The 17819-nt window shown below is 45.0% G+C and overlaps 1 protein-coding gene across 1 annotated transcript in view; it reads left to right on the top strand.

Moving 5' to 3' along the window:
• The window catches only part of KLC2 (kinesin light chain 2), a 263961-nt gene that overhangs the window by 194749 nt on the left and 51393 nt on the right, over positions 1 to 17819 (top strand). Inside the window, exon 14 of the mRNA XM_085625737.1 lies at positions 237 to 361. Coding sequence (XP_085481863.1) covers positions 237 to 361 — 125 coding nt within the window. The remainder of the gene's footprint in view (positions 1 to 236; positions 362 to 17819) is intronic.

Here is a 17819-nt window from a genome sequence, read left to right as displayed (position 1 = left end):
GGCTTGACGAATGTTTCTGATTCACCAGATCACTTGACTTACCTTTTCTCTGCCTAGCCCAGTTAAGATTGATTTTTGGGATGTGGAAGTGTGCGTCTGCTCTGGCCTGCAGGTTTCAGTGAGTGGAAGCAGCAGTCAGCTCATGTGATTGGGAAAACTTTGAAATTTACTGCTTCCTGGATATGTGGTCTGGAGTCATGTTACAAGTCGTAAGGAAGTTTGTTGTTCTCCCACAGGATGGAAGTGGAGCTCTACGGAGAAGTGGCTCATTCGGAAAGCTTCGGGATGCTCTTCGGCGCAGTAGTGAGATGCTGGTGAAGAAGCTACAGGGGAGTGCCCCGCAAGAGCCCAAGAACCCTGGGTAGGTGACAAGACTCATGCTCAGTGTTTTCTACATGACGGAGTGTGTCCAATCTTAACCTAGAGACATGTGGCTGCTTATGGGTACTGTGTAGTTCATCTGCTCTGCAATGTCCTATTCACTTTGTAACTGTTTAACATCTGTCTGTCTTTGCATAAAGTATTGCATGGTGGGAAAGAGAGGAGCACATGGTGCCATGTTGGTGATTTGCTGGTTCCCAGCCCCTTCTAAAATATGGAGCTACTTGAGTGAAGGATTCCACCAAACTAGAAATTCTAGGCATTGTTAGGAAAACCACGGCTTCAATGAGACAACATGAAGTGTGTGTTAAGTGTTTAAGCATGGCGAAAACAACATTCAGGAAGCAACAGGCTAAAGTTATCAATACAATTTAGTAGAAAATAGAGGAAAAAAATAAAACTCTCAAAATTGAATTCAGGAAATCAAAGGTATGATTTTTTTTCTTCAGTTTGAAGTAAAACAAAAAAAAAGCCGCAAGAAACTGAAACTTAAAAATGCCAGAACAAGTCTATGAGTTTTACCAGAAGTGTGGAACAGAGGAAATTATTGCACCAAAAATGAAAAGTATTTGCCTGCCACCTGTTGTGCATCCAACAGGCCAGTAGAGCAGTGGCAGGGTCATATACCTTGCAGACTGGCAAACTCAGATGCTTCCAAACTTCTCTGTGTTGAATATCATCTTCCAGGTTACTCACAAAGCTCCCAGAGTTGCAAGCTAATTTTCAGGGGTGCCAGACCGCTGACAGAAGTTTATGTCAAACTCAGCTGCTCACTCTACCAAGGGCTACAGCTTAGTTTCCACTGTTGGTTGGTCAGGTTATCTTCTAGTATTGCCCTCATGTGCCTTTTCTGTCCCTGAGGCTATGGGAGGCCAGGTGGTCTGACCCTTGAGCATCACATCAGTCCTTGAGTACAAGTGGGCAGGAGGCTGTAGTTCATTTCTCCTTCATGCAGGCACAAACAGCAGGACCTCCTTCATCCATTCTCTTCCCAAGTCCATTCGTATTCTAGGAAGCTGGTGGTAGGAACATTTTTTTAAATAATCACTAGCTAGTGATAGGAAAAAAAAAATCCAAAACCTTAATGTCTCATCGGCTGTAGCAGTAGTTCTTCATTCTTTACTGCAGATCTATACCAAGATTAACCATGTTAAAGGTCTTTTTAAAAAGTTTTTGTCTTTCTCTCTGTGTGGAGCTACTTCTGCTGTCTCAAGAGTGGACCTATCAATATCAATCAATCAATTGAATCTTTATTTCGGCAATATTTCAGCCATAAAAGAACACATAAAATAATATATACATTAAAAATACAATGTTGAAGCAATGTCTAAAATTACATAGTCAAGTGTAAAGCAGGGGTGGAAGTCACTGTTAAAAGTACATTATTGCAGCAATAACTGGAATTACATAATCAGATATGAGCCCGGGCTGCTAGGCACTATTTGAAATTATAAAACTCCTTTTAATCCAGATAGCATGCAGATACTTTGCAAGAGCAAACACAATATATCCTGCAGTATCAGTTTTAAAAACCCTTAATGCATCTGAACACTTCCTAAATCCTAGATTCCTACAGATGGGTACAATCCAATTCTTCCTTGCTCTACTGTAGAGAGGGCAGAAAAAGAGAATATGACATTCATCCTCTTTGTTCATGCCACAGCCAAGACAATGTGAGGACCTGGACGGGGACCATTTGCTGGTTAGGCACGCTAAAGGAAGTGCACCAAACCTCCATTGTATGTATAGCTTCCTGGCCATGACAGGAAAAATTACATCCAGGTAATCTTCAAATGAGTATACAGATTTAATCTCCATGAATGATTTTACCATGGTACCATTCTGTGAGTCGTGGAGCCATGCATTAGAACATCGAGATCTGTATAACTCTGTGAATAAATTCCCTGAGATCTCACTACAGGCTGTTGCTGGATTCACCTACATGTCTGCAAGACCCAATTTCATGAATTCGTCTTTGATATAAGAGAGCCAAGGGATATGCACTACCTTGCCTAATCTCAGTATTTCTTGTAACTCAGTTTTGTACTGCACAAGCTCGGGGGTCAGCCAAATCCTCCTCCAGAACCTGAGGGGTTTGATGGCTAGTTCCTCCTGGATGGGAAATATACCCAAGTCGAGCCTCAGCGGTAATAGAGGTGTACTTTGGGGGAGCGAGAGCAACTGCCTCAGAAAGTTGTTCTCAACTTTAGTCAGTCCAGGTCTAACGGCGTGCCCCCAAAGTTCCCCTCCATACAGTGCTGCCGATCTGGCCCTCATTTTATAGATTTCAAGACTAGGGCTGATGGGTTTGTAAGTGGAGGCATTTGTCATTTTTAGTATTCCCCCTGCTATTTGGGTCAGTTTGAGTTGTGATTTGGCAAGGTGTGGGCCCCAGGAAAGTTTTTCACTTAGTGTGACACCTAGGTATTGGAAAGTGTGAACTCTCTCTAGTGCAACCGAGTCTAAGGTAGGGGGTGGTCTGGTGTGTAAGGGAGGATTAAAAATCATGTATTTAGTCTTATCTACATTTATCTGTAGACCATGTTCACGGCAGAAGTTGTTAAATCCTTCCAATATACGTTGGATCCCCATTGGTGACTTGGATAAGAGCAAGGTGTCGTCAGCGAACATTATAGCTGCGACTTTCCTGCCTGCCAGCCTGGGTGCATCGTTGTTAGGAACTGCGTCCAGGCTAGCTATCAGTCCATTTACATATATGCAGAACAAGGTGGGGGCCAGGACACACCCTTGCCTGACTCCCTTGTTCACGGTGAACCTGGCGGACAATACACCTCCTCTTGCGCACCTGACCTGAGCAAAGTTCTGGGTATGCAACCTTACCAATATTCCCAATAGAGAATTGGGTACACCCAAGTCTCGTAAGACAGCCCAAAGTTTACCCCTAGGGACAGTGTCAAACGCAGAGCGTAAGTCAACAAATACCATGTGGAGGCTGCCACCCTCTATTACCACAGTCTTCCAATACAGTATTATTAAACGGAAGATCTGGTCCATGGTAGATGTTTTGCTTCTAAAGCCAGCCTGATAAGGAGAAAGGATTTCATTCTCATTGGTCCAGTCCTGCAAACGATCTAAAATAAGTCGTGCAAATATTTTTTGGGGGACGTCAATGAGACTAATGGGCCTGTAATTGACTGGGAGCAGGGGAGAACCCTTTTTATATATAGGTATGATTTCCGCTCCCAACCACGAGCCCGGAACCTCTGCACCGTACAAAATTGACGAGCGGTGTGCGACCTACTTTTCCTCACCGTACAAAATTGTGTTGAAGAGTGCACATAAGTACGGCGCCCATATCTTAGGCTGTTCTTTGAACATATCCCCGGGTAGCTTGTCTATACCTGGTGCTTTGCCCATTGCCAGTTTTCCTAGGGCAATGGTAACATCCTCTACGGAGAATTCCGGAACTTCGGCATCCCCAGTAAGAGGTAAGTGAAAGGGCAGAAGGTCTAAGTCAGAGGTGGCTGCATATAGGGATTTAAAATGGGACTCCCACACCCCCGGATCAAGGTTGACTTCAATTGCATTGCGGGGTTCCGCACACCCTGAATTCACAATAGCCCAGAATCTGCTCGGTTCCTTGTTGGCAAGAGCAGAGGCTAAGTTTTCCCATCTCTCCCAGTCCCAATCTATTTTTGCCTGTTTTAATACTTGTTTGTGGGCAATCCTGAGTGAACGGATCATTAGCCTGTCACTGCCAATTTTGATGGCATTAATCAGATCAGATTTAGCTCTCCTACATGTGGCGTTATACCATGACGAGGAGATGGTCCTGGGTTGCCTGGGGGGAGCGATAGGATTTAGAATGCCTGCAAGGGTATCAACCAGATCCTGATGAACAGTAAGCAGGTTTACAGAAGTGTCCGAGGACAACCCTTGAGCCCAGATGTCACTTGCCATTTTGAGCAGGGGAAGGATGGATGAGTATAAACTTGAGAGTACATCCCTCCTTTCACGCAGGGTCGCCCACTTTACCCGCCTCCTGTTGTTAGTAAGAACCAGGCCTGGGTCGGCGGTTGATTCCATGTGGGCTTTCGCAGATATGGGCAATTCCATTTTCAACAGCAGTGCGATATGATCGCTGTCCGTTCTATTCACAACCTCCAGATCCACAATCTTAGACCACATCCTGGTCTGGACCATTACGTAGTCTAAATGGGATTCCTGATCTTTTTTATTATAAGTACATTTGGAGGGAATATCTGAGGGCATCCGACCGTTAACCGCCCTGACTGAGTTTTGCAAAGTTAGGGTCATAATCTGCATGGCCAATGGGGTCCATGCCTTTGCAAAAGTGGACCTGCACTGCGGGATTCCCCAAAACTCATCTTCATCCAGCAGTGCCCCCTCATTCAGCCCTTGAAGGGGCTCGTAATGGCAATTGAAATCTCCTGCAATCACATAGTGAATGTCTCGGTTTAAAGATTCAAGAAAAAACGATAGTTCCCCAACGGTGTTGGATTCCTTTGCCATAGCAATAGGACGTGAATATACATTCACTATTGCCAGTTTGTGTAAGTTGGGCCAGGTCATTAGGACGCATAAAATGTCGTCCGAATTTGTCTGAATCAAATCCACCCTGCAGCCCAGGTGTACACCGATCCATGTTGTCAGACCACCAGAAGGGCGGCCCTTACCTCCCCATCGGGCTGCGATGTTAAAGGTCACGAACCCAACTCTATGAACCTCCTCCCTGGCCCAGGTCTCCTGCAATAAAATCACGTCAGCAGTGTCCACAAAAGAGCCCCATGCTGGACATGCTAGCTTATTTTTTAGACCTGCCACATTCCATGATAGTAGGTTCATACACTGAGGATGACACGGGTGATGAAGTGAGGGGTCCGGTAGAGGGGAAGAGCTACTCTGCTGGTGTGGATCAGTTGGCCCAATAGGGGTGGTACTGGCACTTTGGAGAATAACTGGCGATTGGTGGGGAACAAAAGACAGTGTAGAGTACTCTTGGGGGATACTAATACTATTACTAATACTAATCCCCACTGTAATAGAGGTGCTCCCCTTATTACCAGGAGACAAGCTCCTTTCCCTAGACGACTCAGTGGGCTCTAAGCCTAGGATACTACCCCCCGTGGACCCTGAGCTGTATGGTTGTACCTAGCCAGTCAGTCAACCTGGTCAAGGCAACTGAACCTGTTTGAACAGAGGGGATAGGACCATTTTGGGTCAAAGGGGGCTTGTCTTGATTTCCCACCACCTCCCCTGAGCGGATGCGAAATATGGGTCCAACCACTTTCTTCTGGCCTCAATTGACCATTTGGATAAAAGTAGGAGAGGGGACGCACCCCAATTTTTGTGTCTAAACGGGGAGTTTCCCAATTGCAGATATAATTTGCTGTCCTGGCGTCCCGGAAATTAACTATAACGCAATCGCCAGTTATGTTTTTAGGAGTGTGCCCCACCCACCCCACCCTTCTAACCATAATGATCTCGCATCTAACATGCGGTGGCAAGGGCCTGTGATTGGTGAGCCAGTGAATTGCCTTATTTTTCAGGTTGGAAAACTCCTCAGTACTGTGGTCATTAATTTCGGGGACCCCTGTGAGAACAACCAGGTAGGGACTTGCTTCCGGGGGCAGGTCTAAACTCGGGATAGACCTGGAAGCCTCACCCTGAATTCGCTTCCTCTCAATCCTCGCATTGTCACTGTTATTGACCAGAGGGGCCTCTCCCAAGGTGTTGCTATCTATATGATGGTCAGTGGGGGGCCTAGCTTCGTGTTGTACTTGTGAGAGAATGTGAGAGGTAGCTGGAACTGCCAGTGGTGTAGCTGGTGGAAAGGTTGGTGGCCGTGAGGCTGTACATTGAACCGTAGGGACTGGCAAAACCCCGGCCGTAACGGTACAGCCACATTTACAGAGGCATGGGGGGAGTACTTTGTTATTAACACCCTCAGTTAGACCCTTAATTTGTTGTTCGAGCTTAGTAAGAAGGGTCACCATACCCTCCAACCTAGATTCCAGGGGTCCCAATAGGGTACGCAGCAATAGATCTAATTGTTGCGGAGGTATTGCATCCCCAGGTGGCTGTGGCAGAAATGTAGGTGAAGCGGGTACCTGAGCAGGGGGATCCCCAAGGGACTTAGAAGAGATAGAAACTGGAGGAGGGGTGCGGCTACTCTGTCCTTCTCTGACCGCTAAGTCGGCCTCTGGGGCTGCACCGACACCTCGTTTTACAGATTTAGCTCCCCCTGTCTTGGTACTAACTTGCCTAGTGGCTTTGGGCTTGGCTTTTGATGTCAACCCTTCTTTGGTGACCCTTTTTTTGCGCAGGATCGGTCCATGTCTAGTCACTGGGGGGGATATAATTCTTGAATTAGTCGTAAGATCATTATCACTCGAGAGATCACTAGATGAGGTATCATCAACAAATTGAGTCAGAGGGAGGATTGTATTGCTCGCACCAGTACCATTAGGGGTGCGCGCAGATGCAAGAAGGCCCAGAGAAGATCTCCTTGCTAGGGCCAAATCCTGCGAAACTCTGCGCTCCATAAGAACAATACCCTGATCAATCACCGAATTAGCTCTTACTATAAACTGATCTAATGTGCCAGTGAGGTTACCTTTGGTCACATGATTCCTACCCTCTTTGGGTGCCATACTCAAGTGAGGTATAACACAATGAGTAAATTGTAGTAATAAAGCGACAATATACCCTGCATAAGACAGTGAAATAATAAGGGGTAATTAAGAACCAATGCAATCGAATAGCTTAAAATATACACATACGGCTTAGTCCGCAGATGAAAAAGGGGTGGCCCGGTCCGGTCTCTCTCGGTCTCCAACGGGCCCGCCCTTGGCCCGCGCCCCGGACGCGTCCCGCGTACGCGTTCTGGTGGAAATAGATATAGTGGGAAAAGTAGGAGGGGCCGGGAAGAGTCTCCAGCTGCGGCCAATGTCCTTGAATCAGAGGGGCCGCTGGGACTCGCAGTCCCGGATTCACCGAGTGTTGATGCTCGTGGCTCCCACACCCACGCCTGAGTCCACGGATACACCTCCAATGCCTGGAACACCTCGCAGAGCCCACTGGCCAAGACTCGCCTCCGAGCGGGACCTATCAATATGAGAAATCTCCCTCTCCCTGCCCTGAAAATCAAACCCAACTGGTTCTTAGTCCAGATCTCTTCTTTTGGTAAGGAGAGACAGTCATGACGGGAATAGGGTGGTTCCAAACTTCAAAAGCTTCACGGGTCATCAAGTTTCTTTTGAGCTTCCTTTCAAGGCCCTTCAGTATCCATCTGCTGTTACTGTTCACTCTTCTCCTCTCGCATCACATGACAAGTAGGTAGTTGACCAGTGATTAACTCTTCCCTGCATTCCTGCCAGAGACCCTCTTGGCACTCTCACCCCTTTCGTCTTTTCCTAAGAAGGTATTTCACACTGCTTCAAAGAGCTGATCTGGGTCACTGGAGAAGGAATTGCCTGGCTAAAGGTCATTTATTATTGTCCTGTCTCTTGGAAAGGGATACATTATTTCTTACAAAATCCATAGTCACCATTGAATTGCTCTTTAGATAGATAATCTGTGTTGATCATTTCTGTAGCTCTTTTTGTACCATATTACATTACCTTTACCTAATGGTTAAATATGCCATTCTGTTGGATACATCTCACTGCAGATGCCTCATTTTTAAATATACCCAGGTGCTAGCCTGGATCCATAAGTTTTCACAACAGTAATCCTGAGCAATGCTAGTTGTCTGTGTCGCCCCACTCCATTACTCCCAGATGGCACTTTGTGGTTTCGTATAGCCTTGTTCCGCCCCGGAAGTGATGGAGCAACAGATAAGTGCCACTCCTATGCGTTGACGTCCTTTTCTTACTTTTGGTACTCTGTTTATCTTTGTTTGACAATTTTCTCCTAATTGAATTCCAGTGTGCAAGGGTATAATGTCTGCCGGAAGGTTGCATGGTTCAGACTACTCCGTGACTGTCTGAAACAGATGTCAGTAACAGAACCACGTGAGGTGTGCTTCAAGTGTTTGGGCTCAGGGCACGAGTCCAAGTCGCACGAAGAATGTGACGTCATACACCCGAAGTCTGGCCAGCACCATGAAGCAAAGCAGTATGTTCTCGTAAATCTAAAGAATTCACAAACCTTGCATAAGTCCCACTCCCAAGTGAGGGTGCAGACAGATTTGCGCTCATGAAGCCATTCCAACGATAAGTCTTCTTCATGGTTTAAGTCATCTGGTAAGTCCTAGGTTAAAGGAGCATAAGAAGTCGAAGCCGGACTCTATCCCATCCAACCACTCTCTTTCTAAAGAGAAGTCAAAAGGGCATCAAAGTGCCTATCGATCTCGCTCCCATCCCTGATTGAGGAGCTGATTCCACAAATGGTCCAATGCACCCTGAATTCTACTCACTCACTATATCCTCACATCACACCTCATACTTCACTACGGCAACTTAAAAGAACTCTGGCAAAGAGCCCCCCTGCGGGGCCCATTGGGCATTTCAGCGCCGGCCCAACGAGGAGCTGCCCTATGATGAAGAATGACACTCCTTGGGGTGTGTGAGGGCTCTTGCTCCTGAAGGATCAGATCCTCTGGCTTGATCCCTCAGGCTCCCCCCCGATCTTCCTCACTATAGGAACTGCACACCTCTACGTATACCTTCACTAGCCTTTAGTCAGCTCGCTGGAGCTGCTGTCCTCAGGCGTTAGTGTTGGCTGAAAGCGATAATGTTCCGCCCTGAGGTGCAAAGAAAAATACTGGACTTACCGTTTGATGGTGAATCGCTTTTTGGCAAACATATTGATGATGCTTTACAGACCATTAAGACTAACACAGCTAAGGCTTTGGGCACGCTCCATTACATGAAAATCCACTTTCGTGGAGCATGTGGCAGAGCAGCCTATTAATTTCAAGGTGGTTACCAGAAATATGAGCCTCCGGCTTACACCTCATTTCGCCATTCCTACCAACATCAGCAGCAATATCGTGCACCACCACAGGCTGCTTACTCCAGACAGCCCAGGCGGAAACAACAAAGTCAATCCAGGGATGCTGTCAGAAAACAGTGACGAAGTCTCACTGCCTGCTGCTCTTCTTGCGTTTACTTCGTCCATGAAAACTCCTCTCTCTAATTATCTAGGTCAATGGCAGAAAATAACCACAGACAAATGGTCTTGGATATAATATATAGTTATACCCTAGATTTTGCTACAGTACCACCTCCTCATATGCCTCAAAAATAAGTACCACCCTGTCTTCAATTGCTAAAGAAGGAAGCATTTATCATTCTCTAGAAAGGAGCAATAGAATGTGTGCCACTCTCTCTGAGAGGTAGGGGCTTCTACTCCTGTTTTTTTCCTGATGAAGTCTGAGAATGGTGTTTCATCTTATAAGCTCAACGGAGAATGGTGTCCCTCTGAAAAGTCAGGGTGATCCGAATAATATCAAGCCAATGTTTGTCCAATTGCTCCTGAAAGGGTCTCATCCTTCGACGTGCGTGAGGCACCAGGAGGATGGCAGAAGACATCATGCCGAGAAAGGATTTGTGGAGACGGATAGAAGCGAACTCTCTTTTGCAGACATTGTGAACCATAGATAGATTGGTGTTCTGTCTTTCTATGGATAAGAATGCCTTGTTTTTGAGGGTATCCAATGTTGCTCCAAGAATCGTTATCCGCTGCGAAGGTATGAAAACAGATTTTTGATAATTGACTGTCAGCCCTAGAGAGCGGAAGAGCTGTAAGCAGAAGGAGATGACCTCCGAGGCTTGATGAAGAGAAGGAGCCTTCACTAACCAAACGTTGAGATATGGGAAGATCCGCAGGCCTTTTAATCGTAGGTATGTTGCCACAGGAGCAAGACACTTGGTAAAAACCTGAGAAGCTGAGCGGGACTCAAAGGGAAGCACTTTGAAATGATAGTGCGTGCCTGCCACAGTGGAACGGAGACATTTTCGATGCTTAGGATGGAAAGGGATATGGAAACACGCATCCTGTAAATCTAGGCTAGCCAGAAAATCAGAAATAATTTAGAAGCTGTAATATCTCCTGGAGAGTTACCATGCGAAAGGACTTTTTTTTTCTTGATCTTTTTGAGGAGATTGACCACTAGTTGCTGGAAAACTGAAGCTGGCGAGGCTAGGCCAAACGGCATACGACAGAATTGAAACATACCTGCGGGAGAATTAAACGCTGTGAGATGATGTGATTCCCTGTCCAGTTCGACCTGGTGATATGCCGATGCCAGGTTGAGTTTAGAGAATATTTTGGCTCCTGCTACCATGTCCAGCATTTCAGATATGTTCGGTAGAGGGTGTGAGTCAACCCAAATGACTTTGTTCAGACTATGCAAAATTGCATTGGAAGCGGAATTCAATTTCGTAATTCCCTAACAGCAACCATGCTGCTGCATTTTGCAGGGTTTGCTGTTTGTTCACATATTGCTGTTACATATTTGTGTATAGGCCATTGCAGTAGTCTATTTTCGAAAGAACCAAGGATGCGGCTACTGTTTCCTTTAGGTCAGGAAGGATGTAAGGAAAGATAGTTTTTATTGTCCTGAGCATGTGGAAGGAGGAGGATGTGACCTCTTTAACTTTGGCACCGAATGTTAGTTTGTCATCCAGTAGCACTACTAGATTTTGGGCTTTCCTGCCAGGAGTCAAAAGAGTGCCCAACTCTTATGGTCACCAGGATGGAGACCAAAAAGAATGCCTGAATTCCAAGCAATGTGACCTCTGTTTTCCCAGAGTTTAATTGCAGGCAGTTGTTCGCCCTCCAGCCACTGACTGCACGCATGTAGTCATGGAATTTAATGCCTGTGTACTTCTCATTGTTGGACAAGGAGACGTCGATCTGCGTGTCATCAGAGTAAGATGTGAGCGATAAGCCAAACGATCTGATTAGATCAGCCGAAGTCGTAGCATACACTGTAAATAATGTGGGGCTTAGTGAGGAGCCCTGAGGGGGACCCGGCAAGGCAGTGAGCATGGTTCAAATACGAGTTCATTAAGTTCCACCTATTCTCATCCGAGAAGAAAGGATCTCTCATTCCAATGTTGTGGAGATTAGCAAACAGCAGCTCGTGGTTGACCAAATCAAATGCTGCTGATAGATCAAGTAGGATAAGGGTCACTCTCCCCCCCCCTGGTCAAATACTACTCTAATCTCCTGGTTAGTAATGGTCTAGTTCTACTCTAATCGCCTTCAGGTGCCACCACTGCTGCTTCATCTTCAAACTGACGTTCCGGCATCTGCCTTCCTGCAAAGACGGCCCACCCACCTTTCTTCTTAAAGTGGTCAACCTGTGTTGCTCCCACGTTCCTAACTCCCGCTCCTTAAGGAGAGTTTCACGTTGACTAGCCTCTATTGCCTGTATATCAATGCACACTCACTGGCTAAACATGGTGCAGAGATTTGAGATCTTATTGATGCTCTGACCTTTGACACACTTATTTTGATGGAGACTTCAACTGTCTCATCCCAACTTAAATTTTCGCTCTTGGAAAGCAATTACCAAAGAAAACTGGTAATCTTAGCTCTCAGAACACCCCCTCCACTACCGACCAACATCACCACAGCCACCATCAATTTCAACACCTAGCTCACCAATGCGATGGCCAACACCCTTGCCCCAGTAATGAGCCACCGAAGTCCACCTCAGGACCATGCACGAGCCCACTCATGTAGCGAGTACTTGTAAGCTGCTAGAGTGCTGTTAGAGATGCACCAAATGTAATCTAGACAACAGCGCTTCCAAATCCACTCTATAAAACTATCATACTTGCGTCAGTTTTGTCAGGCCACTTTCCCTGGTTTCCTGTATTCATGAAAGCTTTAACTCTGTGAGAGAAATCTTTACTATTGTGAAGTGAAGCAGTTCTTTCGGCCTCACTCAAACTATTGTTCCTTCTCGCAACGTCTGTACGAATCTGACTAATCAAACAAATTTATGATAAGTCACAATCCTTGCTGAACTTGTTGCATTTCATCACCCTTCCTTCTACTACTTCCTCATGGACATCTGTGCCATTCCTCTCCCCAATAAATACTGGGGAAGTAACCAGGACCATGCTCTCTATCAAATCTGGCATGCCCAACTATCCCAGCCCTCACTACAACTTTATGATTAGTTAATAACCTTTAGGCATCGCTGTCACGACCCTCTTCATCTCTATATAACCTGCCTTCTAACCCTCAGTCTGGAAACATGCCCATGTTCTTCTCTATAAGAAACTAAGGCCTTAGCTAATAACCCTAAGGTCTTAAATCATTTCAGGCCCATCTCTCTTCTCTTATATGCTGAAGTATTGAGAAACTGATTAATTTGCAACTCAAAAGTCACCTAGATACCCAGTATCTTCTTGATTCATTGCAGCCATTCTGTCGGTCTGAGCACAGCACGGAAACCATCCTTATCACTGCTACAGGCAGCATCGTTGACCAGGGAGCTACCACCACCCTGCTTCTGTTGGACCTGTTGGCGGTGTTCGATACAGTGTCACTGGTCATAATCCAACTTTCTCCCACCATTTCACTGTGATTCTCTTCAGATTATGTGGGGTTTTCCCCAGGACCCTTTGCTTAGCATTCCTTTATTAAACCTATACATGGTGCCTCTTGCATCCATTATCAGATCCTTTGGCTTCAACGCGATATGTTATATAGATGACAGAAGCTTGGGAATTGTTTTAGACACCCAGCTCTTATTGGCTGGTCAGATCACTTCGGTCCCTGACTTGTTTCAGTATTCTGATGATACTTATAAAAATGCTCAAGTGTCTCCCAATGGACACTAGGATGTAGTTATTCAAGCCGTCCTTACCAGTAGGTTAACTTATGGGAATGCTCTTTATGTAGGCATCTCTTCCCACCTTTTTAAGAGGCTGCAAGTGGTTCAGAATGTGGCTGCCAGACTAGTACTGAACCTTAGCCCACCACTCCTCCATATCCACCCACCTTTGCACTCTCCACTGGCTCCCCATCCAAGAGCATGCTCTTTTTATACTGCTTTTCAGACTTTTAAGGATCTCCACAACTGATGCCCCATTTATTTAATAGCAGAATCCAATTCCACCTTCTGACCAGACGCCTTTGCTCTGTATCTTTTACTTTCCTGCACCATCATATTCTCTGTACAAGAGCTGATGGGCACTAATTCTCATACCTTAACCCTAATGCCTGGAATAAAATTCCTCTAACTATCCTCTCCCCCAGCTCCTTATCAGAGGGAAGCTAGAAATGTGACTGATTTAATCCTCTTTCTTCTCCAGACTTCTCTAAACATCTCCTCAGATTTTCACCGGGATACCCTCTGGTGATATGTGTGTTAGATTAAAATAACGTAACATGTCTTCCTGATAACTGCTTTGCAGACTTCTGTTAAAGGTATGTTTCTCAGCCAAGTCGTGTTGTCTGCTTTTCCTCTGGTAGATTGTGCTTTAGGTCTGTGTGGTAGAGGCTTATTCAATAGCTGCTAACATAAGTTTATGCTGTGTACTATCTAACTGGTGATGGAAGTAAGAGTAGCCAGACCCTGACATATGCGGCCATAACTTATTTTTTTGAAAAGCTGGTTGACCTTCCTTATTGTCTTGGGGTTGTCTGAATAAAAACGAAGAACTCTTCTTACACCTAGAGAATGCAAGGCTTACTCTGCTGGTGTTAATGTATTGGGAAACAATGTTTGAATAGTGATGGTCTAATTGATATATGAGACTATGTTTAGGATTAACTAGAGACACGGTCTTCATAGAACTGTGTTACCATGGAAAACAGTGAAAGTCTGTACTGATAATGCTTTTATCTTACTAACTCAATGGCCTGAGGTTATTGATGTGAGGAAGTGAGTCTTCCATGATAGATTATGCAGTAAAGCCTTGAGAATACGCTCAAATGGTGAGCTCATCAATTTGATTAATACTAAACTCAACTTCAAAGGGGAAGTTGGAGATCTTATACGAAGAACCAGACGGGGAGGAGTTTGATGATGACATGCTAGAAGATTATTAGATAATGGGGATGAAACCCAACTAGACGATACAGCTGCTGAATGGGATGTTTATTCCCTGATGCCGAACAGGCTACCCGCCCCTTCCCATTCTCCTCCCACCCTAAGGAACTCTCCTCAGAATGAAGTGGTTAAATTCCACACCCTAATACAAGGCTTTAACAGATGATTAACCTTTCTCTAGCCACAATAATACGTTACACTAGTTAAACACATACATCCCAATTGGAGGACTTCATTGTAAGAAGAATGCAAACAATTATTGCTTGAGGAGATAAAAAGTATAGAGTGCCAGATTACTCTCCTTAGTGACTCATCAACCAGGTCTTGACTGACTTTAATTTTTGCTGTGACTCTAAAGCACTCTCGTAATCCTTTGTTCCCATGTACAGTTTCACCAGACCCTGAAAGCAAGAACTTACATATGTAGAGAAAAATAATCCATGCCTGTGCTGCTACCTTATAAAAGTGGTCAGGCCTGCTGTAATTGTATCCAGGTTCCATAGACCACTTTGGCATAAACATGTCCTGGTCCTGGGGAAATTGCTTGCTGACTGCTATGCTTAGTCCAAGAACATACATAAGAAAAACATACAGACTTCCACTGCCCTATTGGACCCCTCATGTTTGGGCTTCCAACAGATGACCAACAGTGTAGTGATGTTGTAGGAAAGTGGGTTTCTGTTGCAGTATCTCCCCCCCCCCCCCCCCCCCCACACACTTTTTGGTTGGCCTTTGATGCTACTTTGACTGTAGAGTACTGGGTCCCTGATAATCAGGTTCCCAGTACCAGTGTTTTTTCCCTAAGACTGTATCATGATTGGCAACCTCAGACCCCCCCACGTAAGTCCCTAGTAAATGGTAACCTTGGTACCTAGGGCATGGGGGCTGATTGGTGCAGTGAAAAACGACCAAGTCGACATGGCAGACTGCCTGTGTGCCATATCCAGCAGCTCTACCTAAGGTATAGGTAAGTCACCCCCTCTAGTAGGCCTTCCAAGCCCTAAGGCAGCGTGCACTATATCCAAGGTGTTGGCATATCTGCATGTGCAGATATGCACTAAAATGTCTACGTCTATTCTTACTAAGTGCCAGTGCCAGTAAAGCCATAGAGAGTACATCGGCTTGAAACTCAACAACTCGAGTTCCCCTAGCATCTGGATGGCTTCACTAAATTCAGAAGTGTTTAGAACCAAACAACTCCTCTTAATAAACCCACACTGATTCCAGTGTGGGATTTATTCAAATATGTTCCCAGAGTGCACCTCGGAGGTGCCCCTAAAACCCTACCAACCCTGGTATGGTCTCTGAGCTACTTTAAGCAGCCTGCCACCACCACACATGTTTCTGGACCCCTGGGTCGAGCGCCCCTGCTCTGAGGCTAGAAACAAAGCTCATCCCGGGCAGAGGTGTGACATCTCCTCCCCCAGGATAATCACAGTGCTCGACAGGAAAGCTTCAAAGGCCTGCCACCGTGGTAATGCCACCCCAGCCTCAGCTGCTGCCCCCCTTCGCCAATTCCACCCCTCAGGTGCTGAAGACGAAGTTAAGTACATTTTCCAGTTCCAACTATCTTGAAGATGGTGGGACTTATCCAATCAGGGCTAGCGCTATGCCCCCCTCCCACAGGAGTGTGGCTTAATAGTGGGTGTAGCCACACCAGGTAAGGAACCCATTGGTCCCTACCTGCTACTGTCCTCTAACACCTCTAAGTCTCATATTTAGATGGCTCCCCCAGACCCTGAAATCCGATTCCGACGACCTACGAAGAAGAGGACAAAGAAGAGCCATGCAGCAGCGAAGACTGAAGACATCAGTTTCAGTTTATTAACAGTTTGACGTCATGCCTAAAAAGGCCATACAAACAGTTTATATAAACACATAGCTCATATCATATTTAAAATATATAGTTTTCAACTAAGAAAATTCCTTTGGTACTAAAATACAAATATACTTTTACCTGCCCACTTACAAGCATTTGAAATCAACAAGCAGACCATAATCCCCTACAACGTGAACATTTCTTCCATATTATTTCGATGTAGAGTTAACATTATCTCTGTGCAATACAATCTAATTCAGTACAAACTAATGCAGAAATTTCATGGATGTGATTAGTTTTATTTCTTGGGCGGGTAATAAAAAACATTAGATAAAAGAATCCCTGTGTACAACAACTGGTTTAAAGGTAATTGCTTGGTAATATGAGAGAAGTCCTAATTCAACAGTCCTCTTTAAACCCTGCACCCTTAAATAAAACAGACATTAGAATGTTCTATACTAAAAATAATTGCTTATGAAAGTATAGTCGGTGAGTTTTCCTTTCTGCAAGATTAGACAACAAAATGCAAAGTACATGTTCTATTACAATGAAGAAAAATTGCCTTTCCATGCAAAACCCTGTCTTCTATTTACACTATAAAAATCTGTTCGAAAAGCATATGGGTGATGCATTTCATATTATTAAAACCAAAGCTGCAAGCTCACTAGCCACTCTCTTTAGGGCATCACCAGTATTTTACTTGTTTAAGACAACCTTACAGACAGTGGAGAAACTACCAATATAGCTCTAAAACATTTCAGCCTCACTGACTATTAGCATATTTTGGCCAGAGTTCCCCGTGACTAATCAAGGCGCATTTGACTTATTCTTACCACCAAGGGGCATAATGCCAAGCTTTTTCCCAGCATGGCAACATAATGCATCCAACAGCTTTTATGTGGACATAGTTCAGTATGAGATTTCAGAAACTTCCAGCCATGTCTTTTTGTAATGTACACTACTTGCATCTGACAGCACTGCAAAAGGATGTCCTGAAGCTCCTCCCACAAAAAAAACAAGAGCAAGGATTTCTTTAGTTTTTTCTTAGTGGAAAAAATTCAGGGGTGGCAATAAATACTGATTCTCATGGCACTCAACAAATACTTCGAGAAGCAGTATTTTCAGGATGATCCCACTGCAGGCCAGCTTGCAATCCATAGATTTTGGTTTCAATTGACCTTTTCAACACATACTTCCATATTCCTGTGTGCCCTCTAGTACATTAAATATCTCTGATATTAGGAAATGTCCAGCATTACCAGTCCTATGCATAATGAGGCTAGTAATAGGAGCTTGGTGCCATGATGTTACAAATAGGAAAGGAAACTGGCTCAGAATAGGCAGAAAAAGATGTGACATCGACTCAATGGACCTCCTCTTGGCGTTGGCGCATGGAGGTGGATTATAAGGTAACCAGCGACTGGTGCACCGAAAAAAAATTGCTATCAGGCAATCCTGAATGGTTCATGGTGTGTGGGACTTGTCCTTACAGTAAAGTCTCTGCGACACTTAGTGAGGTGCTTTGAACAGGTATAGTCTTACCTTTTGCTAGGATTGCTACCTATCCGGTACAGGTTACAAGTTGTTTGGATATTCTTCTTGCATATATTTTTTCCA

The sequence above is a fragment of the Triturus cristatus genome, chromosome 9 (assembly GCF_964204655.1).
Source record: "Triturus cristatus chromosome 9, aTriCri1.1, whole genome shotgun sequence".
In the NCBI taxonomy this organism is placed as follows: Eukaryota; Metazoa; Chordata; class Amphibia; order Caudata; family Salamandridae; genus Triturus; species Triturus cristatus.
This window is presented reverse-complemented; position numbering and strand designations above follow the sequence as displayed.